The sequence below is a fragment of the Dinoponera quadriceps genome, unplaced genomic scaffold, assembly GCF_001313825.1.
Source record: "Dinoponera quadriceps isolate SergipeBrazil2010 unplaced genomic scaffold, ASM131382v1 scaffold163, whole genome shotgun sequence".
Classification (NCBI taxonomy): Eukaryota; Metazoa; Arthropoda; class Insecta; order Hymenoptera; family Formicidae; genus Dinoponera; species Dinoponera quadriceps.
The window spans coordinates 524,634-552,469 of NW_014554384.1; the positions used below are offsets into that span (position 1 = coordinate 524,634).

Consider the following 27,836-nt stretch of genomic DNA (forward strand, 5'->3'; position numbering starts at 1 on the left):
ACTCTATATAATAAAATAAATTTTTCATTGAAATGAAATACTATTCCTTCTAAATAATATCGTTTTTTTTCTATCAAACAACATGGTTTACTCTAGTGAGAAAACATTTTCATTCAAACAATATGATATTTGATATTAAATTATATTGTTTACATATTAAACCTAAGTCAACAAGTGCTATGTTGAATCCAGAGGAATCTTTTTCCTGTGTACGATGGTTTCAATCCTTTATGTGTGGATGTGAAAAGCTAAAAATTGCGGAATAATGAAAAGTTTCGATCCAGGAAATGGTATAGCATACATAACATCGATTACACACGTATTCGCGCACGAATACCGACGATAGGGATATCGCGACGTCCGCGGTAGTCCGTGGGCGATTGGCTGTGAACGGAAAGCGAAACCGGTTGTTCTTGATGTTACCGGAAACGCAGGGGGTTGCGCTTCTCGAACGCCGCCGACGTGGAATAACAATCGTCGAGGTTTACCTTTCCGATTTCGCGTACGCGATGCGTGCGTGCGTCGTCGTCGTCGTCATTGTCGTTTTCGTTCCCTTTACTGGTGCTGCGTGCCGCCGTTGGAGAGGCGTCGCGTCGCCGATTTCGTTCGAACGTCGAGTATCGCGTGCACCAAGAAATCGATGTAAAAGGCAGTCGATGCCGCCACCACGCACGAACATCGTCGAACCATCGGCAAACGTAGGAAAGGGGTTACGGCGAAGAGAGTACGACGAGGAGGATGAGGAGGAAAAGGAGGAGAGCGAGGTTCGGTTGAAGGGTGTGAGAGTCGAAGACCCGGAGGGGTCGGCTCCATCAAAAATTCAATCCATACGAGTATTCGTTGTTTCGTCGGTGGGAAGGAAGCGGAAGCAGCAAGAGAGGCGTGAAACGTTTTGCAGAATTCTCGAGACGTTGCCGGCAGGTCCGGGGGGGTTGCTTCGGGAGCGGATGAAGGAGACGAGGGCGGCAGGAACGGGGGAGGGGGTGCGACGGCGGCGGAATACGCCGTTCCGTAGGGAACGGAGAGACGGAAAAAGGGAGGCAGTCGGCAGAGGAAAGGAGGCGGAAAAGGGGTTTGCGCACGCGAGTAAGGAGAAGAGGAGCAAAGAGAGCCAGAGACAGATAGATACATGGAGAGAGAAAGGGGAGTGCGCGGGGCTCGACGGGGTTGGCTCGGTGGCGCGTTTGGTTCTTGAAGCATGTGTGCCCCATAAATAACATGTAAATATTTTCAATAACTGCCGGGGCGGCCCTGGCATGAAAAATGCAAACCGCTTTGCGTCCGGCCCTCGGCGCGTTGCACTCTCGCCGCCCTCGCCTCGTAGTAGTATCGCCCGTCCCCTCGTTCGTTTCGGATCGGCCGGCGGCACATCAACCCCCTTAGCTCACGGCATCGAACTGTCTTTTAATATATCCGTGTGTACACACCGTGCCTTCGCGTCAAATTTATAACGCCGCCCCCTCGGCGCGATATGCAGTTCGCTTTAATCCTTTGGTTTCCTCGCGGCTCCTCTGAATCTGCTTTCCGTGGGCTTGCGAAAAAAAAAGAAAAAGAATAGAAGTTATATCAGCGCTCCCAAGTGCGCGTCCAATCCTTCCATTCGTGTAAGAGAGAATTTGTTTTGAAAAATTCCCAGGAATTAAATTTTCTCATTGTACCATCAGCTGTGCTCCAAACGGCGGCAAAAGCAATAATAGACAACATTATTGTCCATGGCCGTATTGGCGATGAATAATGAATATCGGAGTGCAGTCGCACTGAATGTTTAATAATTATTGCTCTTGATTGGTATATTCTCCTGGATTGATCAAAAATTTAAAAGAATACTCCAATCATAGACAATAATCGCTAAGCGCTTACTGAGCCGCTTTTTTCGTTTAATACAGCCATTCTTTTAGCACCACCAAGAAAACAAATTCCATTATATATGTTCGTCATATAGGAAAGTTTATTTTCCAACTTTCGAATTTCGGCAAAACCGGACAAGACCGGGCAAAATCGGGCAAAACTGAACGATCGGACATTCGTACGGAAAACCGGATGAGTGGCAACACTGTCTATTATAAAAATGATGATGGCATGGATTGTGAATGTTATTTTGACTTTCATCGCGTTATCGTCGTCATCGTCATCCTTGTCATCGTTTCTGCAGCTGAGACCTCACACGGTAAGCTGCGCCGACAACGTGGCGCGCATCGAAACTCAACAACGCAGCTTGCGCGCGAGACGTTTGGAACTTCCTTCTCCAAATAATTGTTCCAGCGTAATTCTCAATCCGCGGAAATAGAGAGAAGCGGCGTATTAATCAGTTCCGCTAATGGCTACCTTTAATCGCGGGGAATAAAAGGGCCGGAAATTAGCCATCCGGAAAATTAATACCACCATATCTCGCGATTTACGGGAGTGAATTAATACGGAAATGTTATGCGCCGCGCCAGAGCGCCGGCTTTCTTTTTACGATCGCGCGCTTTGATGTATGCGCGCTACATCGAGATATGCATCTCTCGCAACGTATGCCCCGCATATGACTCGAGCGAGTGCGCGTGCGTGCGTTGCACGACCGCCGCTCTCGTGCACATACGTACGCTCACGATGAAAATAACATTACCGTCAGGAGCTGCTTGCTTCATTAATGTCCCTTATATTCGCGAGCGACGTGGCTGCGCCGGCCGTATTAAACGTTCTCCTTTCGTTTGTTTGCAGGGGCTTTGGATTCATCACATTCGCAGACCCCGCGAGCGTCGACAAAGTGTTAGCGCAAGGCAATCACGAGCTGGACGGCAAGAAAGTGAGTAATCTCCGCATTCTGCCGGATTAATTCAAACAACCCGGCCGCTTTCTGGTAAAAGTCGGGATCTCTGAGTTTTCTACACGGAAAAAAACAAGATTAGCTTCAGTAGCTTTAAATCGGTTGTAATACATGGTCACCTAAAACTTTAGCGACGGAAGCAATTTTAATTGCTGCAGTCAGCAAATTCTTTGGCCGCTGCGACGAATGTATTATCGTAAATGACATTTAAGATAGTAAATTAGCTGTTACAGCTGACGAGTTCCCTACTGCAACAATTAAAATTGCTTACACTGCTAAAATTTTAGGTGCCCATATGTTACAATTAAATTAGCTACTACAGATAATATTCTTTCCCGTGTATTAAAACATATTGCGAGCCTACGGCAAACGTCCTATAAAGGAAGTGCGAGAATAGCCTAAGATGTTTTTAAGATAAATCGAAAGCTATTAAAAAGAACTGAAATTATTTTTGACTGAGTAACGCTGTTCCATATTTTATCCGAATTTCCTCTACATTCGCTCACAATTTTGTGCGTTCTGCGTAAAAATTTCGATACATAAATACGTAAATTTGTAGAAATATTTTCTGATATTCCAAGTTTCCGTAGCGTGTGGAATAACGTTTGCTCTTATCAATATTTCGGAGTCGCATTTTTCGCCAAATTGCTTTCAGCGTTTCAGCGAGCATTCATTCGCTTCGCTTCATTAGGGAAAGAAGCGAATATTTTTGCATAATATTCTCTCTTTCGAGCGATAACAAGTATGCAAAAACGCGTTCGTATCGTTCGGGAACTCATTATACGTGTCTCTCAAAGCGTTCGTCGCGTTCACTGCGTAATCCCTGATAAATCCGTGCTGCGCGAGGGGTGCGTTCGCGCAGGGGGTGGGGTGACCGGAGACCAGAACGTTACATAATATTTTTGGTGCTATCTAACGAAGTATCGGAGTAACCCGAATGAAGTACCGGCCGTAACTCTCGCCGAGACCGGCGACGTCGACAGGTTCCGGCGGTGTGTCGAGGCTCTTCTTCGTCCGTGCGAACGTTTTACAGCCCGTCCTGGCAGTCGGAAGGGGCGATTTTTTCCTCGAGACCCTCGATTACGTACGTAAACGCCCGACACTTACTCGGCCGGCCGCGAAAAGCCACCACTTCGCACGAGGAGACGCGCAAGAGCCGACGAGGGGTACGCTTTAGGAAGGAAAAAAATGCGGACGAAAATAAAAAGGATACAAATTGCCGTGATCGAATGTGCGTCACGCGAGCAATTAATTTTCACGTCCGACCGAAGCCGCCGTCCCGAGATAATTGAAAGAGCATACCGCGCGAGTCGATTGATGAAACCGATTGATAACCGCGGTCCATAGTTACATCCCGATCCGGGACGCGTCCCTGTCATCGATTCCGCTGGCAAAATTTTATCCGCGTTGGAAACTTCATTAATTTAGCGTCAAACGTTGTTTCGTCCCGTTCGCTGCGCTATCCCGCCGACATATCTCTCGTCGACGGGACGCGTTTTGCAATGGCCGGCCATAACGGCGGCCAGCTCGACGGTTAACAAAACGCCAGCCGTCTTTGTGCACTCCGGAGAAGAGGCGAAAGAATCCGTCGTCGCGCGCGCAGATCGATCTTCACATTTGCCTGGCCGATAAATTCTCAGCCAGACGCCATCGGCCGCGCCGTAACTTGTTGATATCAGCTCGGATTATCCGTCATACCCCCTTCTCCCCCCCCCCCTCTCTCCCTCTCTTTCTTTCTCTCTTTGTTGTATCTCCGTGCTTCGAGAGATCCTTCCAGGTCTCACGATTACAAACGGTAAATCGCGTTGTGGCGGCGGCATTCAGTTCGCCGATATCGCGCGCAGCTGCTGAAACTACGCTACTGATTGAATCTTCAGCCGTGAAAAATTCCCGCCAAGCTCTCACCGTGGGATGCCGAGCCGAGGCTCCCTGTATCGATTCCCGCCCTTTCCCGAGGGATACCTCGTGCGCGACGACGGTGGCGGCAGAACGACGAGGACCGACGGGTGGGTGCGGCGATTAATCGTGGCGTTTGGCAAGCGCGGCTTCACCTCATCCTCCTCCCTCGGCAAGGGCTCAGACAATGCTCGTGGAATAATATCGTAAGACGGCGGACGGGTTGCACGGGGCGAGAGAGAAATAGTTGCGGACATTAGCTGTCCACGGAACCATAAGTAGAGCGACTCCGAGCGCCAGAGCGACCGCCTAAGTGGCCCCGAATACGCTTAAGCGAGGGCAGCCTCGGTCGTATCCCCGGCTCGCATAAATTTCGCGTAATTCGCTCCGGCTAATGCAAATTGCGAATGCACGGATCCGGAAGCTAACACCTTCCCGATAGCGGGAAGAGAATATCGCGCGTATAGGGCAACCGCCGGCGCATCCTATTAAGGCTTCCTCTTAAGGGATGAGACGTCCTCACCCTCTAGCACTTCGTCGGCCTCTCTCTCTCTCCCTCTCTCTCTCTCTTCCTCTCTCTCTCTCTCTGTTTCTCTGTCTTTCTGTTTCTCTCGCTCTTCGAGGAAAAAGGGTGAGACGAGGATGTACAAGGAATGCAAACGCGCGGAAGCGCTCGCTGCTTTGATTCGCTGACAAGTTTCGCCGCATTAATTAGCGCGGCTTTCGCCCCCGTCCCCGCGTTAACGAACGCGGGGACTCTTAACTCGTGTCGACACGCGAATATAAATAAAGTGGGACAAGAGAACGAGACACGGTATCCCGGTGGCAAGTCTGGTTGTCACGGGGATACGGTTTCCCTCGCTTTGCTTTGTTCGCGCGGATATCGTAGAAATATTGCCTGAAATCTGATCCAAAGGGCCGTGCAGTTTATCGTCGATGCCTATAAACTGAATATATTAATGGACGCTCCGTTCACGGCAGAGATTAAAGGAGATTCCAGTTAGGAGATTTCAATTAAATTAACGCCGGACATAATCGTGCCGTCGCGTGCCGCAATGTTTGGAAATGTCCCATAATGTATAGTGCGGCATGAAATTACGGTTATTTCGGTATCCATTAATTCTTGCGCATCCAATGGATTATGAATTTTCGATGGGAGAAGGGAAAATCACTCCAGCGAAATTTTGCTGAAGCATTCGAAAATACGTTTGAACGAAACGCAAATCGAAAAAAATTGCATCCTTTGTCGAAAATACTAGAAGAACCTATAAGTAGTCGAATATTTACAAGACTTTTCTTATTAGTATTTTCTTATTGCATTATTTGTATAAGTGTACCGTAAAAACTTTTATATTAAGAATAGTTCACGAAACTTTTGTACTACTTTAACAAGGTTTTATGCTACTTGGATAATATATTAACATTATGTTTATTACTTTTTAACGTATTCCCTATGTTAAACACAAATATTTTTATAGACCATTTTTAACACAAATATCTTTACTGTGCCAGGTAGTCAACTTGTTTTATCATTGATTTAAAAAAATAAAAAGAAAAAACAAAAACTATGATATGTTAATATCTAATTGATTACTGAACGATTAAATATGTTTATTGTATTACAATTTCCGTGCATTAGCTCTTACTGGCTCATAATATTTTTATCTGAGAAAAACTTTGTTTAGGCTTTTATAAATACATATGTCCTTGATTTTGAAATACTTGACTGCTTATACAATCTTTGATACAATTTCCATGAGAAATTCGAACGATTCTTTCGTCTTGCGAGATAAAATATTTTCGCGAACGTGCGAGCGCGTCGTGATGTGCACGGCATTTCGGTTATATAACATTATCGAAAATCAGCACGGCGGTGGTTCGCACGCGAGAGCGATTTTGCGGGTCGATACGCCAGACGTTTCCCTCCATCTGGCATGGACAATGATTTCGCAACGTGCCGCGTAAGCAACGATCGCGGCACAATGCCCCGACCGGACCGATCAGAATAGCCAGCAGATTCCGCTTAATCGGGCTGGCGGCTGATTAAAAAATGCGCGGGTCGAACGTGCGCGTCCTCGTTTGCGTCCCGTTTGATCTCGACAGGCGTAGCGGAAGTAGCCAAATCGGCTGTACTCGCGCGTGTTTTGTCCATAATGATGGCCGCTCTCGTAATACGGGGTCCCGGAGCTTATTTTCCATTCTCCCTCCCTCCTCTCTTTCTCTCTCTGAAAGCGGCTCTCATACCATACTCATTTCACGCAATTGATATTGTATGATTTTCGTAGTCTTTTATTATTTTATTTTCTTTTTCTTCTGATGTAAGAATTAACGCTTGAAAGGATTCTTTCTAGAGCGCTTGAGATAATTCTTTTTAAAACGCAAAATAAATAAATTTATACGGAAAAAAATTAATATCGATTCAAAACTCATATTTTCATATATGGGTAAAAATATACATCTATAATCTTATGTGAAGATAAAATTTGTTTAGACGATAAAGTTCTATATAGTTCCATTAAAAATATCATATTTTTGTTATTCAGAAATAATGTTCATGAATTAAAAAGGAAAAACATTGGATATAAAGAACGATATCTTTAAACTAAGAATTGTATCAATTTGACGATCGTTTTTTCTATCCAATATTTTTTCCCCTCAATTCATGAAAATTATTTTTGAATGACAAGAATATAATAGTTTTAGTGGAACTATATAGAATTTCTTCATGTAAGCAAATTTTATTTTCATATAAGATTGTATATTCTTGCTTATATATGAAATAGATAGTATATTCTTGCTTATGTATGAAAATATGAGTCTTGATACTAATTTCTTTTTCGTATATCTATCTATTTTCTCTCCCTCTCTCTCTCGCACAGATCGCCGAGTTCCGCAGATTAGAGCGTGAACTTGGAACGGAGAACTCGAAGGACAGTGATGGGGTTTTAGATTAGGAGCGTCGTGGAAATCGAAGGACTTGGTGAATGTTAAGCTTGCGAAAGCACAGTCGAATACAACGAGATTATATCGTCCGATTAATCTGAGATGAACTTTGTTTCAGCGAAGCGCCGGATATTTCAGACGCGCCGACTCACTTTCAAGAAAATTTAGAAACGTTGATTACTTTCTAATCGTATTTTGTCGCATGTACTTTAGATAAACGCGTGATAAAAGCGAGTGATGAGAAATCTCAGACGTCGCGAGAGTCCGTTGAAATAATACGGAGGATAAGGACAGATGCGGGCAATGTGTCTAAGAAGGAAGTCGCGAGAGGGAAGGAACCTTCTCTCTCTCTCTCTTTTTCCCCGAGGGTAGATGCACGCGAAATTGTGAAAGCTCTTTAGAACTCTGCATGGCCCGCATTCCTGGATACCTTCAGACGTCTCGACGCTTTAAAGACGCAGCGTACAAGGGCTCATGGCGAACTAGTCTCTGTCCTTCCCTCCATCCAGCGACTTCCTTCTCTTCTTAAAGGGTCTTAACCCTCTCGAGAGCGCGTACCCGTTTTATTACTAAAAAGAACGTTACAAATACGGGGTGCGCCGAAAAATCCTACGTTCCCTCTCGAGCGTGGTTTCCTCGACAAATACGGAGTCGCATTTTCCCTCAAGACGAGAGTGTCATTGTCTCTGCGCGATTTTTCTGTTTTTCCTGCGCGAACAGTTTTACTCTTTTATTCAGTTTTTCCACCGCCAAATATTTGCTCGCGAGACATATCGTTGGGCTGAAGTTTCCGTCAAAGCAGATTCTGCCGCGTGTCAGCCTCGAATCATAAACCGGGATCTTTGCGGGAGAAATTCCGAAATTGATTAGACATGATCTTATCAATTTATAGAAAAATCATAATAAGTTTTACCCCAAAATTGTGTCGTAAAATAAAGTCGTATCATGGCTATATAAAACAAAGAAATACTATTTTGTAGACAATATCCACTTATATAATGCAATATACCCGAGTCGAAATTTTTATTCTACCTGCAAGCACCGTCGAACTTGTTTGTAGGCCAGAGTAAAGAATCTCAAAACTTCATTCGATAACTTTATTCTCAACATGTTCGTCAAGTGTCTATTAAAATCGGAAACATATCCCGCGCAATAGTTATGAAATATAATAATAATTCCACATACCTGAAAATACAGCGTTCCGGCGTTCTGCGTTTCTGGATTTCCGCCGATCCAGCATCCTGCTCCCGGCTGCTCCGTCGTCCCAGATATTCGTTCGTCGCGCTGCCTCTGACACGGACACTCGCGTGAACACGATTCGATCGGAGAAACAAGTGTTAATTAACGCAATGTCGACGAAAACTCGATTACTTTGCGTGTGACGTGCGACGTGCTTTCGGCGCGCTTCGTAGGGATGACAAGATGGCCGACGTCGTTTCGCTAGAGTCCCTTGCTAACTTCGCGTTAGAGTACCGTTCCGACATCTCGCTTTCGTGATTCGTTTTGAACCAGTCAGATCAACATCGTAACCAGCCGCTTGATAAATTCACGCGGAAGTAGTACGAGTCGATCGGAAACACGTCGTTCTCTAACCGAAAGCAGACTGCGGGCTGCTCGGAAACAAGACGATTATTTTGCGCGGCACCGAGCTAGAATAGAAACCGATATCCTTTTTGTCTCACGCAAACTTTACTCCGTCGCGAATATTTAATACCTCTCAACTGACGCAATACTGGGTTTTTATTGCGGCGTGTTAAATATGCAGCGGCTTAAAGACTCGCGACGCGCTGACTTATTATCAATTCCGCGGGAATACCGGATCAAGTTGACGCGGTGAAAAGGAGGTATAAATCTTTATCTCTCGAACTTATCGGGAAAAATTAAAATCCCTGCATATTATGGTGTATATATGTGTGTGTGTTTCGCCGCGGGAATTAACTGAAACGGTAAGTCGATATAACGCTGAGACGCGGTTTTCCAATACTTCTGCGAATGCAGTTTTCCATACTTGTGCAAATTGAAATTCTCTCGCAAAACCCGATTCCGATGGTCGTAACGTGCTTAAACGAGCTTTTTTACAAAGACAGTATTAGGAATCGACGCTTCTCGTAATGACATCGCGATCGTGAAGGCGCGATAACGTCAGTTTTTATTAAAACATAGATTTAAATTTAGCACGGAATAGAGCGGAATCGGTCTCTCGCTTTTCCTCCTTCTCCCTCTTTCTCTTTCCCTCTCTCTCCTTTTAAAAATGTAGAATATTGGGAGCGATTAAACATCGAGTTCACTTGACATCCGCGTACACTTATGAGATATTCACACAAGCTTCCGTAATCTGTTCCTGAATTAATTCATTACAAATAATGCTTCTTCCATCTCTCCCGCCTAAGAAGATAATAAAACTTGCTTTCTCGTTTTCCTCCCTCCTCTCACTCTCTCCTGCTCCCATTCTCTCTCCCTCTCTCTTTCTCTACCTATCTCCGACATTTTTTTTCTTTCTCGATCGATGCATCTTAAACGCCTCGCGTGCGCTTCGAGCGGTGGCTTGGAAAACGCTGAAAAATAAGCAGCGTCGCTCATCCGCGGAATAATTTATTTGGAGAGCCCGAAGCCACTAAGCCCTGCGGAAATTGTCTGCAGTCCCTCACAAAACTCTCCGAGCCGTCCCGTCTCGTTCTCGACCGCCGTTCTCTTCGGCTCTCTTCACTTCCGTACACTTTCTTTTCCTCTCTCTCTCTCTCTTTCTCGTGCGCTTTCTCCTTCTTTCGAGTGAGTCAACAATACGGGAAGCGCGTCCATTGTCGAATGCTTTTAAATTTGAAATACAAACCGTCTGCCTTGCCACTCCTTATCTCGCTCGCCTTCTCCCCTCCTGCAACCTATCAACGTCATCATACGTAGCGGCTGTTCAAAAGAATTCCTCATTCGCGTGCTCCTTCAATTTCGCTTATCGTAATAGCCGTTGCCCGAGATAATCTGAGACCCCGAGTCCCGGCGGAAATCAAACACCGGTACCTGTTACTCCGAATACTATATTTTCTCTTCCACGAACGTGCGCCACTTGTGCAGGCGTAGTCGACACGGCGTCTCAATTCGCGCGAGCGAAAGAATGGCAGCCGAAGTTCACAATGACGGAATTATGTGGGTTATTAGGATTTCGCTCGTGGGAGTGTTGATTCTCGCGCTCCCGCGGAAGACTCGCGGAACTTCTTGGGAAACACAAACGTAATTAGGAGGCACCGGCGCGGAAGGGGAATTAGTCACTTTGTAATCGTAATTCGGGAAAGTTTATGGCCCGCGGTTTATGAAGACGCATCCCGCCGAGTCGCCGGGAAAGTTCCTGGTTATCGCGCCAACGAATTAAACCGATACAGCCGGCTTGCGGCATCTGTTACTAACGGCTTAACTCACTCGCCCTTTGCGCCGGATATACGGAATACAGCCGGCATGAATATAAGTCGAAACTGGGGCACCTACATCAGACAGTTGCGGAAGGAACGGGGAAATAAAGAAAAAAAAAAAGAGAGGAGATCCCATATATCACGGGCGGAAATCAAGGAGCGGGATAGTGAATTCAACGTGGCCGAACTATCTGCGAAGGGTGAGCTCGGCGATGACTGCGGAAACAAAAGATATTCTCCCGTTACGTTCTACGTAATTTATCGCGACGATTCGCGTCTTCTGTTTGTCTTCGCGAGATTTATCATAAGCACGTGCGCGATTCTGATTCCTTTTCGATTTACGCACACTCGAGACGAACTTCGCTGTCGCGCGCGCTTGTACACTCGTTTGCGAAATGCGATCTGTACGTATTTTTTCCCGATGAAGTTAGCAGCACGTTGAATAGCCACAATTATGATTATGACAGGAGATTGAGGTAGTTGTAGGACAAAATGAATTTACTCGAAATGTGTACACATATACACATATTTAGACACTTACATACCTTTCTCTATTATCTGTGCGCTTCTATTAGATCAATTAATGCATAAACATAGCAGTAATAAAAAAAAATAAAATGATATTTTCGTACTTATAATGTTGTGTAAGGAAAGGTGCTGTATCTTGGACCTATTGTACCTTATACACATGTCAATTTCAACGCTACTTAGTGATTTTTTCGCTTTGCTGATGTGATAATTCATCGTATTTCCTGCCAGATACGAATTCTGGCGGTAAATACAATAAATTATTATATTAACGAAACGAAAAAAATCATTAAATAAAGCGTTGAAATCGATATGGAATTAAAGTACAATAGGACTGAGATTAAGCATTTTCCTCTATATGTCCTTCTTAGTTTCGTTTCAAATTAACATTAATTATTTAAGTAGTGAAATAATTGTATATAAACGTAATTTTACCAATAAATACTAAATTTATGAGATTTATTTATTATGAGTGACTTCCTTAATGAGCTGAACATACGACACTTTGCGTGAAAATATAACTTCTCTGAAAATAGAATTACCTTAAGTGATATGTGAGACGTACGAACCATTTGAAATGGAAGATTCAGGAAATTAGATAACTTTATTATTTTTTCATTTGTCAGACAAAAGTATAACAAAGGACTAATATTCACATCGCGTATTGTCACTTTGGCTTCTTTTGTCGTAACCGATTTCCACACAAATTTATCTGCGGTTTTCATTGGAAAAAATGTCCTCAAACCGTCTCGCAAACGCATGCATGACACGTTCTCGCGGAAACGTTAATCACGTGAGCGACAATTATCACTTATTACTATAATTATCTGGACTATTTCTGCCTTTTAACGATTAACATAATAATATATCGTTTTACGTCACCGTATCTTATTCCGTGCGTGTGTGAAAGTGTGTTAGATTCATTTGTGCATGACAGACACGTCGACGGATTTCGATCGATCGATCGTTCCTCATAGCAGGGCTGTTCATCGTCCTTAAGGGAGCCTTCGGGGGATTCTCGAAGGTTTACCCCTGCCACACCGAGACAAATATAAGAAGCCCGCCCTTGCGATGCCTCTCTGATGCCTCGCCCTTTGATTTCCTACATCGGCGAAACGCGATCTCGTTAATGGCGCATAACGTCAACAGAAACTTTTCCGCGCAATCCCCCTTCTTTTTCTCCCTGTCGTGACATAAACTATCGTTGTTGCTCGAACAATGTGTGGGCGCGCTCGCGTGAGACTGTAGGAAAAGTGGCTCGCGAAATTGTAAATCACCGCGAGGAACGGAAAGTCCGATGTACAATGAAACAGCTGTTACGCGAGCGAGTCCGCGTTGCACGAAGAAGAGGCAAGAGAGCGAAGGGGGAAGCTTCCTCGAGCGCGAGAAAACACACACGCCTGTTTCGTGCGCACATCGACAGCGAAATATAGCGGTTATTCCTCATAATTGCCGCAGACGCATCGGCCCTATCTTTAATTCATGTAATGTCGGTCAAATTGATATGAAGCACACGTTCGCGGGGCCTTAACGAGCTTTGAAATCACCGATGTAAAAAAGGGCGCGCGCCCACGTTCTGTATCTTGCGTCAGCAACAACAAACGTTTTGCACTACAGCTGCACACGTCATGTTTATTGTGCGCGGCGTTCAACTAGAAGCTAGTTATCAAATTTGTATGTGACACAAACAAAGCGCTCTCGCTACGCTACCTGTGTACAAAAAGAGGGGTGGGGAGAGGGCGGGGGTTTCATTTGCAACGTTAATTCCCTGCGAAAATAGAAGCGGACAGGGTGCCTTCGGTTTAGCGTTTTAATAGATACGCACACCCCGTCATTTCGCCGTTTCTAATTTTTCCCGGTGACGCAAACCACGCACGTACCTCCCGCGATTCAATTTTTACGGTTTACACTAGGTTCGCTACGATCCCTCTTTCGAAAAATCCCGACCTCGTCCGGGATTCGCGTTAACGACGCGCGGCGCGCTCTGACGAGCTGTCATCAGTTTTTAATGCCTTGTTGCGATTTACAAGCATCAACGCCAACGGACGTCAATGAGACGAGAGAAATTGCACTTGAGGGACCGCTAAAGACTCGGCGGATGTTATCTGTCTCGTTGGTGAAGATTGATGGTTCGTCAATGTGGCATTCGTTAACGAGAATTTAAGGCGCTGATGAACCGAAAGTTAAGTGCTCGTCTAATCGAAGTTGAGATCATTTTTTCCCCGGCGATATTAGCCTTTGCGCAAGCGTAACGCTTTCCTTAAACGCCGAATTACGCCCTGTTACATAAACATAATATCCATTTCAATAAGAGCCATTGTGGCTCTTGTTAATATCTTTATCTTGCGCGCCGAAATTGCAAGCGGTAATTCATCCCCCTGATCGCGTGCAAAATTTCACGGAAAAGTTAGCGATTTATTTCCATTAGCTTCCACTCGAGTGATGTCGAGATGAAAATTCATATAATCGAAATATAAGTATCAGAAAAGTCGAGGAAAAGCGAGTCAAATGTGATGTTAAAATTTATAACTAATAATAATGGGCTTCTACAAGATATTTAATCAGATTATAAAATGATAAAAGGAAACGTTACTATTAATGAGATATTAATATCATAATTTCAACGTAATAATATATGATCGATTATCTACTCCAAATATACATATAATTTACACGATAATTTGCTACAAACGTAGCGTTCAGCTCCTGTTTAACTGAAATGATTCTACTTGTCATTTTATACTTTGATTGACTATTATTTAATCCGAAAAAGATAATTTTGCTGTAGCGAAACCATCATTGCTACTACATATTCACTGCGATATCGATAAAATAGCCATGATTACGCAGGAAGGATCCAAAAATATGATTTCTGAGATTATGTTACTAATGAGTAATCTATACACGTTTCTACATAAAACAGGAAGATCCAAGTTTTATGGGCGCCTAAAATTAATTAGAAAAATAACTTTTACTTCCTACCCATTGTGCCATTTTTACTAATTGATTTCTCCTTACAGCAAAATAATTTGTAGATTCAGCAAAATAATTCAGCGGATAGCAATTAATACTTTTAGCAAATCTGTAATTTTGCCGTCCACATAGTAACTGAGAGATTTTACTGCGTGCGACAGCATGCTGCTACAGCAAAATTTGCCGTACCAGTAAATTATTTTTCTCCGTATATGTACGAGCGAGAGCACATTGCAATTCGTATTTTGTTCTGCGCCGCTGTTGTCTCTCGCGAATGGTGTGTATATTTTACCATTTATTATTATCCTGAGTTACGAGACGACTTAAAGAGTCAGAGTTCGCGCGCGACATTTCCCTCGCACTCCGACGCGGCGTTCCGGACGGAGTCTGCACGCCTGTGCGGCGTGCGCGCGTGCTGTATATGACGACGTATTGCGAGTGTAAAATAGCGCGTACGCGCGTTGTAGGCTGCAGGTACCTGGCCCGGTGTGCATGAAGTATAAATAATTAGTATGATATATAAGCGGCCCTGCGGCCGTGGGTGCGCGCCGCGGTATATCGACGTAACCCACGGCTTTATTTCGAGGCCGGCCACATTTTACCCGTTAAATTAGCACGGCTGCCCGCGATTTATGTCACTCGTTTTGAGAAAACCATTGTCGAGATAGATCATTTTGACGCGATATTAAACGGACGAACGACGAGCGGACGTGAATGCGCGTCTCCCGGCGTGCATCTGCCGAAACAGAACGCTCCGTTGGCGGCCCAGTGCGTCAGATATATTCGATCTCGTTAAGCTTTTGGGCACGCTTTTATGAAAATTAAAATTTTACAACGATTGTGCTTTTTGCATCGGGAGAAAAGTCATTTAAAAGTTGTAGCGTAACAATCAAAATTGTCTGATGCAAGAACGCATAAATCATAAATTTATCATAATTGGTATATAATTGGTTTAACGCTTTCTTTCATTTTAAAGAAATTTTAACGTCTGTCCAGCTAACCCCTTCGCTAAAAGTTCTGTTTACTGCCGTGATGAATAGAGCAGAAAACATTTGCGTTTCACTTTTAAAGAGTAGATCATTGTATATTTTTACTATTCATTTTGCATCATGTGGGAGGGGAGGGGGGCTAGTTAGACGTTTGAAAATTGTGTAACTCTCAGTGTAGGAAATCATATGACTTATATACATGACGCTGATTCTACGCAAAAGAACATAAATAAGGTGCCCATTGTAACAGTTGATAACTGTTGCTTGTATCGAAAGTAGAAGCCGAAGAAATTCGTCAGAGATGAATATAGGGCCATAGTATTTAAAGGATTAAATCGCGATCGATAAAGCGAGGATATACGGGGGATGAATCAACACGGCAAAGACGCGGTTTGCGGCGATTTATCGAGAGCAAACTGCTCCATAAAGCGCGCTCCCCGTAGGATTTAAGACTATCCGCGAAAATAATGGGCGAACGCCGGACGCTGCGTGAGGGAAAAGCGAGATGCGTATGATGGTCCATTCTCCGCAACCCTAAGAGGAGAGAGAGAAGACGGTATCGTGTTTCCCGATGCCGAAGACGACGCCCTAAAAGCGTTTCTCCGGACGATCCCTTAGCGCAACTTGAGCTGGTGACGGCGCGTGGAATCTTCATTCGCGCGATAACGAGCGATTAAAAAAAAAGAAGCAGAGGAAAATCGAGATAGAGAGATAGAGATAGAGAGAAGCGGGGACGTGAGTCAGATGGGAAGGAAGTAGAGGTGTGTCAAGGATTTTTTGATATTGTATCGAATCGAATTTCATTTCTTATTTTCGAATCCATTTTGAATGGAATCGACGAAATTTCACCCGAATCGAATCGAATCAGAATAATTACGAATATCTACAGATCCATTTGACATTATGAAAACTTATTTAAACAAATTTTAATATTTTTGAAGAAGATGTTAACGTACAGCAAGTTTGTCAAGTCATGTCAATTCCCGTAAGGCTGGACATCTTCATTAATACTTTGTTAATTCTACTGTGCGCGATTCGTATTCGAATCTCCTCGATTCGAAATTATCGAATTATCCGGATTCGAATCATAGAGACTCGAATACGAGTAGTACACGCATCTCTAGAAGGAAGGGATGTTTTATTATGCCGATACGTGACGCGGCTCCGTCGTATTTACCCTCGACGAAATCGCGTTCTGCTCGCGAGTCTCGCGAGGAACAAACCTCGCTCTTTCATTTCGGAAACTACAATCTTGACTGCGCACTCTGAATTATGTATAACTTTCCGACAATATGTTCACGGAGATACACATTCCTCGCGGTGTTGCCTTATGTCAGACTGGCTCGGTAAGCATATAAAGATTGCCCGTTTCGCATTACGACTGCCACTTACGGGAGCATCGAGCGGGCTAGCCGGCGTGTTCTTGCGAAAATAAAAATCACTCGTGACGATTCCTCGACAAACTCGGAGCGGATATTCTCTCGGCGGAAATTTCGATGGAAGGTCGCTCGCGGAGAGAGACGTTTAATATTGAAAGTTATAAAAGGATTTGGCAAATAGAGCCGTTCGAGAGGATGAACGATGCGCGTGCGCGACTGTACTTTTCTCCATTAGTCTCGAGAGCGGACATTTCAGCTTGTCGAAACTTCAACGTGAGGAAACTTAATCGTCACGATGTCCAATATCGAGGACGAAGGATACTAAATATCCAGACGAGATCCTCCTACGATTCCCGTTGAGAAGCGCGCGGGAAGCTACATCCTTAAACTTCTGTATCTTGCACTCGACGTGCCGCGCAAGTATGTAATTTACGTAATGAACCGCGATCGCAAGAAGCATTTCTCGTGACTCTTAACAATTTGCCAGCCAGTTCGCGTTTCGACTCTGCGACGGCAAAAGAAAGAGAAAGAGAGAAGGAGGGCACGCGCGAAGAGACACGGAAAAACCAAGAGAAGGGCGTCGGACGAAGGAAGGGAGAGACGTTGAAACAGTCTGTTCCACCTGTCCCCGTCTCTCTTCTTCTCCCCTTTCTCGCTCGTCTGTTTTCCCTCCCGGTCTCTTCAACTCGCCTCATAGAGGCGTATTCTCGGGCGATCCATTTCCAGATTAAACACGCGTAAAACTCCACTCTCATGCGGTACACACAAGAACTATGTTCCTCTCCTTTGCTACCCTCCGCTCCTGCCCCCTTTCTTCCCCTCTCCCCTTTCTTTCTTCCCTTTGCCTCGTCTGTTCGCCTTTCACGCACTCGGGTCTCTCCTCTTCCCTTCGAACATACACGGGGTCTCGAACACTCGTTCACCTACCCTCCCCCTCCCCCTAGCCCCTTCTTGACGCCCACCTCCCGAAAAATGGATGACAGGCGGAAGGCATTAGAGTGCTGTCATTTAGAACCTCGTAGAGAATCCCTCGTTTTGCGACAAACTGGAAATATCTGCTTAATCGCGCTTAATTACTTCGAGACAGCTGGGATATTATATGCCGTGCCGATTAAACGTTCAGTAACTTCGAACATCGAGAAATATCCCACTTTCCACTAGACAGACATTGTTGAAGCATTGACGCTCGCAAAAGATAACATCCTCCGAAATTCTAGCAAAAATTGAACTTTATGGCTAGTAATCACGAGGTAATAAATTTGTATGTAATATCGCTAATAGCCAATAATGTGACGCTCACTTCTCCTAGTGGCTAGATAATAACTAGGTAAACAAGTTACCTGATAAACAAAATAAATTACTGTTTCAAGATGAAAAATCACAACTAGTTACCAGATAGTAATGTAACTCATTTCTATTTCCTTTAAGATTTTTATAGAGAGAGAGAAAGAGAGAGAGAGAGAGAGAGAGAGAGAGAGAGAGAGAGAGAGAGGAGATGGTGAATTTACAATAAAACGCCAAGATGATACTTCCGTCACGGCTCGTCTCGGAGTTAGCAGGGCGACGCCTGTTTCCTTAACGTACCAATTTCCGGTTATCGGGCATGTTCGAAGCGAGGTCAGGGTCAGCCGAGATCGATGGGAGCGACGTTAACGAGGCGTTGGATGCGCGGACGGAGATACTCCGAGGTAAGCGTTATCGTTTAAGGCGGGACGTGACGTCAAAATGGAAAGTACGAAGGGAGAGAATCGCAGGCGTAGGGAGAGGACGAGATGCGTGCTAGGCATTCGGAGAGAGAGCACAAAGCTCGTCAGGGCGGGAATGTTTCTGCGGGGGAGACGGTATAACGCACGGCTCGATTCGCGTCTCTCTCTCTCTCTCTCTCTCTCTGTCTTTCTTCAGCCGCGGAAGGTGAGTGAAGGAGAACTGGCTGGGGGATCTATTGAGCTCGCTGAGCGGCTGCTACGCGCGTATTAACACGTCATAATAATTACGAATGTAATCAGCGACGCGCGCGAGAGCTTCCTGAATCGCGCGTTTTGCTTTCACCTCGCTCGGTCGCTTCTTCTCCTCGGAGGAAGCGCGCGCGCGAGCTCGCGACGCAGATGGGGAAGATTCGACACGAATAAAAGTTCCGGACGCGACGTGCTGCGCAGTAACGGGGAGAAGTTTGCGCGAGGGGTTTTTCACGCTACATGAGTCTAGCGCTGTGCCAATTTGTGTAATGAGACCGAGGCTCAACTTGAGGATCTCGGGCGAACATATGAGGGTACGATGCGAATTAATAGCTTCACGAGCACGCGAAATCTTCAGACTGTTGTACCGAGAAAATGATAATTTACTTGTTTCTCACGAGTAAAAATAAAAGAAGTGAATGATTAAAACAGGAGATGTAAAAGTATCGAGTAAAGATAAAGAAATAGAAACAGTCGAGCCAAGAGTGGAATTATAGGAAAAACTAAGGGGGGGTCGAGAATTATCATCGTACATATACTTGTTCGAGAAACGCTGCGCGACGAGAATTTCGTTGTCGCTGAATAGCGGAGTTCGCAGTTTTAAGAGTTAACACGACGCTCCTCTCTCTTCGGTGACTTGGTTCCAAATGTGGGACTTAATGGCGCATGGAAAATACACACGGGAGAGACGGCGGAGAGATAGTTAGCGAAGAAAAACATTATAATCCATCGTGCAAGTTCGCGAACGAAGCTCTGTGGGGAAAGTCTTAAGTAATCGTTAGAAAATCAATGGTGAGTTCTCGGGCGGTGTCTCACGGACAATGTGCAATAATCCAGAGTCGGGAGAACCGGGGGAGACGCTGCGGGCTTTCCCACGAAGTAAGCCGTTAGGCAGTCAGGAATTGGGGGAGCATGTTGGGGAAACGCGAAAGCGTGTCCTCGATCATCGAAGTCGGAACTTGTCGGTTAATTGCATAGTTCGCCTTCTTGCTCGCGAACGCTCCCGAATTGCTGGCGACATGCGGTTGTCGGACTCACCTCGCGAACCCCGATATTTCACGCCCTCGACTTTTCCGAATCTTCAGTGTCTCGTGTTTTCATCCGCCGTTTTGTTTACACGATATTTATGAGACGCGAGAAGGATGTGATTGATCATAAAAATCACCGTCGAAACTCCCGTCTAGCCTACAAATGATCGCGGAAGAAGACGGCGCGAGCGGTTAAAGCACATTACGCTGATAGAGAGGGAGAAAAAGAGAGAAAGAGCGTACATTTATTCGCGCTATGGGACGAATCCCCTAAAGCCTATGATCATGCGAATACGTTTTTCAAGTTAATATAATGATAGTACGCATGCCTTAGGTAGTTTCAAAAAGAAAGAGAAAAAATAACGATGTCTAAAATCTGAATAAAAATTACACAGTAAAAAACTTAGTGTTAAATTTAACACATTTCTCATGTCCGGTCTACTCAAATTTTTTGTATTAATCTAGCACAAAGTGAATATGTTGATAAGTAGCACAAATATTATGTAAAAAATTAACACAAAATTAAGTACATTCGACACTGAAGTATAAATGTGTTATTTTAACAGTTAAACATGTTGAATGTATATTACTGGAAGTTCATACAAATTGATATCCTTTAAGTATCTAATCGTCCCAAGGATCATGGCTTCAGTTTTATTCGAATTTAATCCAAGTTTGTTTCTTACGGTCTAATTAAAAATACTAAGATATCTCATGGAAAAGAAGAAGCGGGAGAAGCGGTCGCTTCGTTTAGACAGATTCTGGCGCGCCTATCCGGCGGAACAGGATTGTCGGCGTCGCGAGTGCGAAATATCCCGCCGTGCGAAATCAAAACGCGGAGAGAGGGAGAGAGAGAGAGAGATTGAGGGGGAGGGGGAGAGAAAGAGAAAGAGACGAACGGGAGACGGAAGCGCTCTGTTGTTCCGGCCGCTTAAATAATTCATAAGCAATATCGCGCGCCGTGGTCGCGGTCACGTCTCGGCTTTCCCTCCTGATTGGCTCGAATTTACGAGCCATTGTCGCCTGATTGCCCGCGCTTGTGCGACGGATGGTGGCTTCGTAAAGAAAAGCACTTTATCGCCCGGGAGCATTGACGTGCCGGGCGAGCGGCGTCACCGGCAGGGAGAGCATGAAACGCTTTCGGTAATTCCTCCAAGACTCGCTCACTCGTCGTTTTCTACTGCCGTTTCTTCGCCGCCAACCTCGCTCCCGATTCAACCCTGTCGAATTCCTTCGTCCCGTACAAAAGCCCTCTCGAGGTATCCCAATAGAAACGGGAAACATCAGCGTTCGCTCGCCCACGTGTGTTCCTCCTTCCTTCTTTCCAACATTCGCCGTTCTTTGTGCGGTATTTGTTGGCGCCATTTCATCCGCCAGACGGGACTGTCGGATGTCCGCTCTTACCGGGCGCTCCGATGGACAGGGTGTGATTATCATCCTTGTTATCCGACGCGCAATCTCGGATTGAGCATACCCTCACGGCTGTGTTCGCTACGAATCACTTTTACTTTCCGGCTAATGATCCTCCGTTGCGGCGCGCGCTGCGAAACGAAGTCCGTGAGACTCTCCCGGATCACGTTTTCGCGAGACGACTCCACAGATCCGCGGCGAGCGACGTCTCGTTACTTCGTCTTGCCGGGTCGCGCTTGTTATATCCCGTGCGTGGGCGCGGGCGCGCGAAATTTCGGCGCGAGTGTGTCGATGCTTCCCAACCATTCGGTAAACTCTCCGAGTTTCCGGTGGCGGTATCCTTCTTCCGCGACGGCGAGATGCGAGTTTGCGAAGGGATATTATGCCCGCTACACGCCCTCGCGAGTTGCAATTTCGGTTCGGTCTGGTAGACCTCGTTGCCCGTGACACTTTGACGCAAGCTCGGTGCGGAGAACGGTGTCCGGAGAGCGTCTGTGCCAGGCAGTTATGAGTTGCTTAATTGTTTTGTCACTGTTCGTCCCGACCTCGCCGGTCGCGCAACGAGGCAACGTCTCTCTCTCTCTCTCTCTCTCTCTCTCTGCTTTTCGTTGTTGCCGTTACGCGCCGCGACGCCGGAGTTTCTCGAGATCGTTTCCGGAATAGCCCCTTCCCCCCCGCCCGTTTTGACCCTTCGATAACTTGGCCTGCGAGATCCCGATGTCCGCGGAATCGACAGTGGGGGTCTCATTGTTCGCCGAAGATGAAGTTGCCGCCGACGATCGCGCTCGGCCGTCTGATCGAGCGACCGACCGGCCGGCAGATCGAATGACCGGCGAATCGATGACGCACTTGCACGAAGTAATCTGTGAAAATGACGACTCAACGGAGCTTCGACGGACGCTGAGATATTCATTGTCTGCTCCGGAATATCAGATTCCCGTTACTCCGAGTCGTTGAATTTCACAGACCTTCATATTCGAGCGTCATGAATTCCGTGCCGTGCTGTCGATCTTAAACCTGTCTAGTGGATTTTTTATCGCACCTGCCGTCACCTCGAACCTGTCCTTCCGCGATACATGTAACGTGCCGGGCTGTCCGGATAAATGATTCCGTGCGTCGATGTTTCATTTCGATTTTATGTCGACTTCGCAGAGCTCTGCGTACGACGACTATTCATAATCACGCGCTGTGCGCAGGGTGTCTTAAAACCAATGTATATCCTCAACATGACCAATTCTTTAAAGTTCTTCTATTCTAAGGCGAAAGTTCAAGTACGAAAATGTCAAGATATCGATGAATCTTTTGATTCCCATGCGAAGCGAGCTGTTCGGTCCATAAATGATTTCTTTAATAATAATTGCCATACCGTTTTGATAATGTTTATGGATTTTTAAAGTTGATTTTTATAGATAAATAAAATAAATAAAATAAAGAAAATTATTTTCTTAGATCAATCTCAGGTGGACTTTACTTTTACAAAAGTTTGCTTTAGGTTTTAGTTACAAAGATGTGTTACGTTAAAAGTTGAAAAATGCTATGAATAAGGACCTCGCTCGACGTTTTTGTACTTGAACTTTCATTTTAGAACGTGCCAATGAGTCGTTTTACGGACACACATTGATTCCGAGACACTCTGTGTAACTCTCTTTGCAACTTTTAATCATTACCTATTCGTTCTCATATTTCTTTCCACTCTATTGCCGTCGGTGTAAAAGAGCCATCCAGCAGATGGCAGCCGTTAAAGGGTACATCATGCCGCGATATTGGTTGGCGCCGAATGTCGGTGACGCTGTCGGGGAGACTTCTGACAAGCCTTGTTATTAAAAATCCAAAGAATCGTGCGAGCGAGCTGCTCTAAAAATGAAACAAGCGCCTGCCGTCGGGACTTCAAATAAGATGTAGAATATCTTTACAGACGGGTTCGCGTCCACCATCCGAACGCGAGGCGTGATAATTCGCGCGACTGACAATTCGGGATGAATCTGGCCGATGGCTCTCCAACGACCGATCTCTCTCACAGCGCGAGAGCGATATAATATCCTCCCTTCTCCCTTCTGATTAGCACGTATACGGCACGAGAGAAAAAACACTGTAATTCGCGCCCTCACTGACGCAATTGGCTTTTTTTTCTCTTTTTTCCCCACTTTTTGCGAAAGCGCCCAAGTCCCGTTAAAAATTTCAGCCCGCGCCGCCGAACGATGAAACCGCATTAAGCGAGACTCTTTCGTCGTCCAGCGGGATTTCCATTGGCGAGAATTTCCGCGGGCTCGCCTCGAGGGCCGACATCGCAATAACGACGCATTCGTCGCGCGCTCTCCCTCGCTCGCTCGCTCGCTCGCGGAAAATAATGTGCGCCGAATCGAAGCGGGAGTCCATTTTTATCGGCCTATACATCTTGACGGTAGTCGCGGCGGAATCGTGAAGTGAACAAGGCGCAGGGGGGCCTTGGTACGCAGCTGGCGCGAATATTAAAAGCAATCGCTCAGTCCCGCGTAATAACTGACCGCCCGATCCGCCAGTGTATATAGCGTAGTCACTTGCCCGGCGCGTTGCAATCCGCAGTTGCATGAAAAGAATAATAGTCGGCGCTGTGGAGCTTTTTCCTCCCTTTTTGCTTTCCCCTATTTTTCTTTTTTTTTTTATTTTAGTGCGTCACCGTATGACGCGAGCTTTATTTTATGAATATATATACCACAAGCGTGGGAGGGGGGGGGGAGGTCCGTAAGTTCTGTGAAATTACAACACTCTCTCGTCGGTGTTTAGATACCGCGATTTTTTTTTCAATCACGGCCGAGAAAGCGAACAAACGAAGAAATCTTAGACCTTGATCGCTCTTGGAAGGATTTGGGATGCGATCGGAAATATCTGATGTTAGAGAAACGTGGTAAGATTGCGGCGAATAGAAAAGACCGGGGCTAGTTGGCTAAAGGAGTACGCTTCTTGAACGTTTTATTATCTAAAAAACGTCTTTATGATGTTTTAGAATGTTGTCTAGGTTAAACTGATATTCTCTAACTGCACAGTATTTTGTTGCACTCCCTAAAATTAGTTCTAACATCTTCGTGATTTCGAATTTTTCGAGTGGAGTTCGAAGTTTCGAATAATTTGACTTCAAATCTTCGAAATTCATCGGCAAATGTTGAATTATACAGCAGTTTGGAAGCTTCGAATATGTCAAATAGTCTATCCTATCTTTAATTAACGGTTTAAGATATTGGTGCGACTTCAACGATGAGACATCTCTTGTAACCGGACAGCTTGCAGATAATACTTCCTGTACGACGCGCACCCGCGGACGTGTAAAGTTAGGTGAGGGACGAGATGGATGGGAATGAAACGACGATGTTCCGTCATCATGAAACTAGGAGAAAAAAGCGCGCGGATTACAAAGGCAGCCGCCTTTCGTTCAAAGATTCGAGTTATAGCGGGCGAACGCGCTGACAAGAGTCCATGGATTAAAATCAAGCATGGAATCGTGCACTTTTGTAAATTCTCCATTGCGAGAGATCCATTGAGAGAGATCTCTGTTGAGTTTTGTCGGATCGACGACAAGAATAACGAAACAAGATTCTGTTTGCAAAGTCTGTTAAGTAAGCATTGACAGTCATCATTTGAAATTTGTCTCAAACGAGATACTCAGATTTGAACTCGGAATTAGATGTGAGCTTTTCGGTGGAATTACGATCACAAACATAACGTCATACGTGTCATATGTGATTCAATTGAAAGACCTATTATAAAATCTCACTGTAAATTCAGGTCGCAGTGTCTTACATGAGAGAGAAATTTCAGGCAAGTTTGAGACAAGTTTCAAATAACTGATATTAATATTCATTATGTAATACATTCATGTGTGTGAAATCGTGTAGTCAGTTTTAACGCATTTTTATGCGCGTTATTTTGCTACACGTTTCATCTATGTTATTTTGTGTATTTAAATGTGTACATTTTACGCGCTTACATATTAAATCACACATTTAAAACGTGTGATTTATGTGTAAGGATTTCATATTTCGTTATTCTCTCTCATCTTTTTTAACAAAAAATATATAAAATTAATCAAACGTATAAATGTTGAATTTTATAGATAATACATAACTTTTTCAAACATATATGTAAACGTATATGTAAATTATATGTAAACGTATGTAAAACGTAAACGTATTATAAATTTTTTTAATAATTATTATTATCTAGAAAAGATATTTATTGTATTTTTTTAATTAGAGAGAACATTAAAAATTAGATATTGGTTAGGTAGAACTTTTTACTGAACTTTTGCCGAAAAGTGTAATATACTTTTTCCTATAATCATACGCAAAACTCACTATAATAGGATCTAAATATGTAAAGTTGTTTTATTTATGTGTATTTGTTACAAATTTAGATTAATTGGAAGTACATATTCCTTCACATCTTATATTATGTATCATATCGTACACAATATACAATGAGATGTGTTAAATCACACAGTTTCAATGTGTACATTTTTTCTCTGTGCGGTAATGTGTGCGTGAATTTTACATGGAAAATCAAATTACACATATAAATGTGTAATTTTACACATAAGTGTATACTTGCCACATATTTGGATTTTCGGCACGGTAGTCGTTCTCGAGTTTTCGAGAAAGATAGAATCGGCCTTACCGCTTGCCCGTCCAGATCGTAAAAAAGATTTAACCTCTAATAATCTTTCCTAAAAGTTAATGAATCCGTGGAAGGTCACGTCTCCTCATAAGCGTTTCTTCCCCATAAACGTCCTTGGGTAAAATGCCTCCCTCGTCATGATGCCGGCGACGACGACGACGACAATGAAATAGCGGGAAGGAAACGATAAAAAACACCGACTGTCCGGCACGGTGGAAATGATCAGTTGCAAAATCGCAGTCGCGTATTTGCCTTTAATTTGCCGGGCGAATTAATCGGATATTTGAGGCGGGCAAACGCCACCACCGCACCGTGCGCCGCCGATGTCGGGGGATGGAAACGAATCGGCGGTCTCCGAAATTTAATAATAATTCTCGTCTCCAAACTCCCACATCGCCAAATATGACATCGCCGATGAATTCTCGCTGTCTCTATCGACGACGTCGACGTCGATGCCGCCTCTCTGTTCGCGCTAGTTCGATGTTGCCCGAACGTTGGAGAGACGTCACACAGGATGGAAATAAATTATAAGCACTCTCTCTCTCTCTCTCTCTGTTTAAATAGCTAACGAGCCGGCGGAAAAGCTCACCGCGTGAAAATAGAAGCCGCGTGGCGGATAAATAAGCCGAGGATGCCCTCGCCGCGAAGAATCCCGTCGAGAAATGAACGATTTCTCGCGACATTTTCCTGTTATCTTACCTGCTCCTAGTTCCACCGGAGCGACGAAGACAGCGTCCACGTTGGAACGTCGCGAACGACACGACGGTTATCGATATCGCCGAGAGAGCGTGCGAGACGTCGACGTGAGATTGTCAAAAATAAATTTCGTCCGCTCCGAAAGACAAACGGCTCGTACGTTCCCGCGTGTACACTGCTTTGGAATCCCGCGCAACCCTCGCAATTCGAGCCCGCGAGTCATTCATTCTCGCCGTTATAATTGAAACTTTAACGTTATACGGCCTCCACGGCCATTTCCGCGTCTCCTCTGTCTTTGGTACGAGCGCACGGCCACATACCTCGTATAACAGTTTAACCAGCATTCGAATTCCTACGGAATTAGCGCGAGTTCGCCTGTGAAATTTCTCGTTCGCGTTATCCGCGGATGCAGTTCGCATCGGGCGAGGAGAGAGCGAGTGGGAGGGGGAGGGGGAGTAGTGGATTGAGGTTTCGGAGCGAGACCGCTTACGGTCGCGACGGGGATGGCGACGGGACACGGCGGAAGGGAAGAGGGGTAGTTGCGAAGAATGGCGTCGTGAATTACTTTTCCAAATGCTCCCGATCCGACTCGAGACTCTCCTTTCTACCGCGCCCCTTCAGGGTGGAAGCATCCAGGGGTAGGTGGCTCTTCCAATTTCCAGGCGTGCCAACCAGATTGAATTTCTATCGTCGTCGTCGTCGTCGCCACCGACGATGAGGAAGACGACGAAGAAGACGACGACGATGGTTGGCGGCCGATCATTTCGCGAGATATCGGGTAACTGGGTTATGTTTGCGAAAATGGCTTCGAGCCTCTCGATTTTTCTCGGTAATGCTATCTCTCCGTTCCCGACGACGTTTTCTTTCTTTCCTTAGTTTCCACGTGCCTACGTTTCCCTCCCTCTCTCTTCCTCTATTTTTCTTTCTCGCTCCCCTCTCTCTCCCTCCGTCGCCTCTCACTTTCTATATCTCGCAGCCGACTCCCTGTTCTGTCCGCGCGAGACCATCGTTCGGTGAAACGAATCGAATGAATAGAACATCGAAGGCCCTCACGTTGATCGACTGAGCGGCCACGAATCGCGTCTAGTTGACAAACGTCTATTACATCAGATGGAGGAAAGTGATACGAAGAGGCAGATATCGTTCGCCACGCTATCTATCACTGCGCCGTGCAATTTCGAC

General features: G+C 45.1%; 1 protein-coding gene across 2 annotated transcripts in view; it reads left to right on the plus strand.

The window, feature by feature from the left end:
* The window catches only part of LOC106748061 (RNA-binding protein Musashi homolog Rbp6), a 728,960-nt gene that overhangs the window by 420,757 nt on the left and 280,367 nt on the right, over positions 1-27,836 (plus strand). For both annotated transcript variants that reach the window (XM_014626258.1, XM_014626262.1), the window contains exon 4: positions 2,704-2,788. In XM_014626258.1, the coding sequence (XP_014481744.1) occupies positions 2,704-2,788 (85 nt within the window). The remainder of the gene's footprint in view (positions 1-2,703; positions 2,789-27,836) is intronic.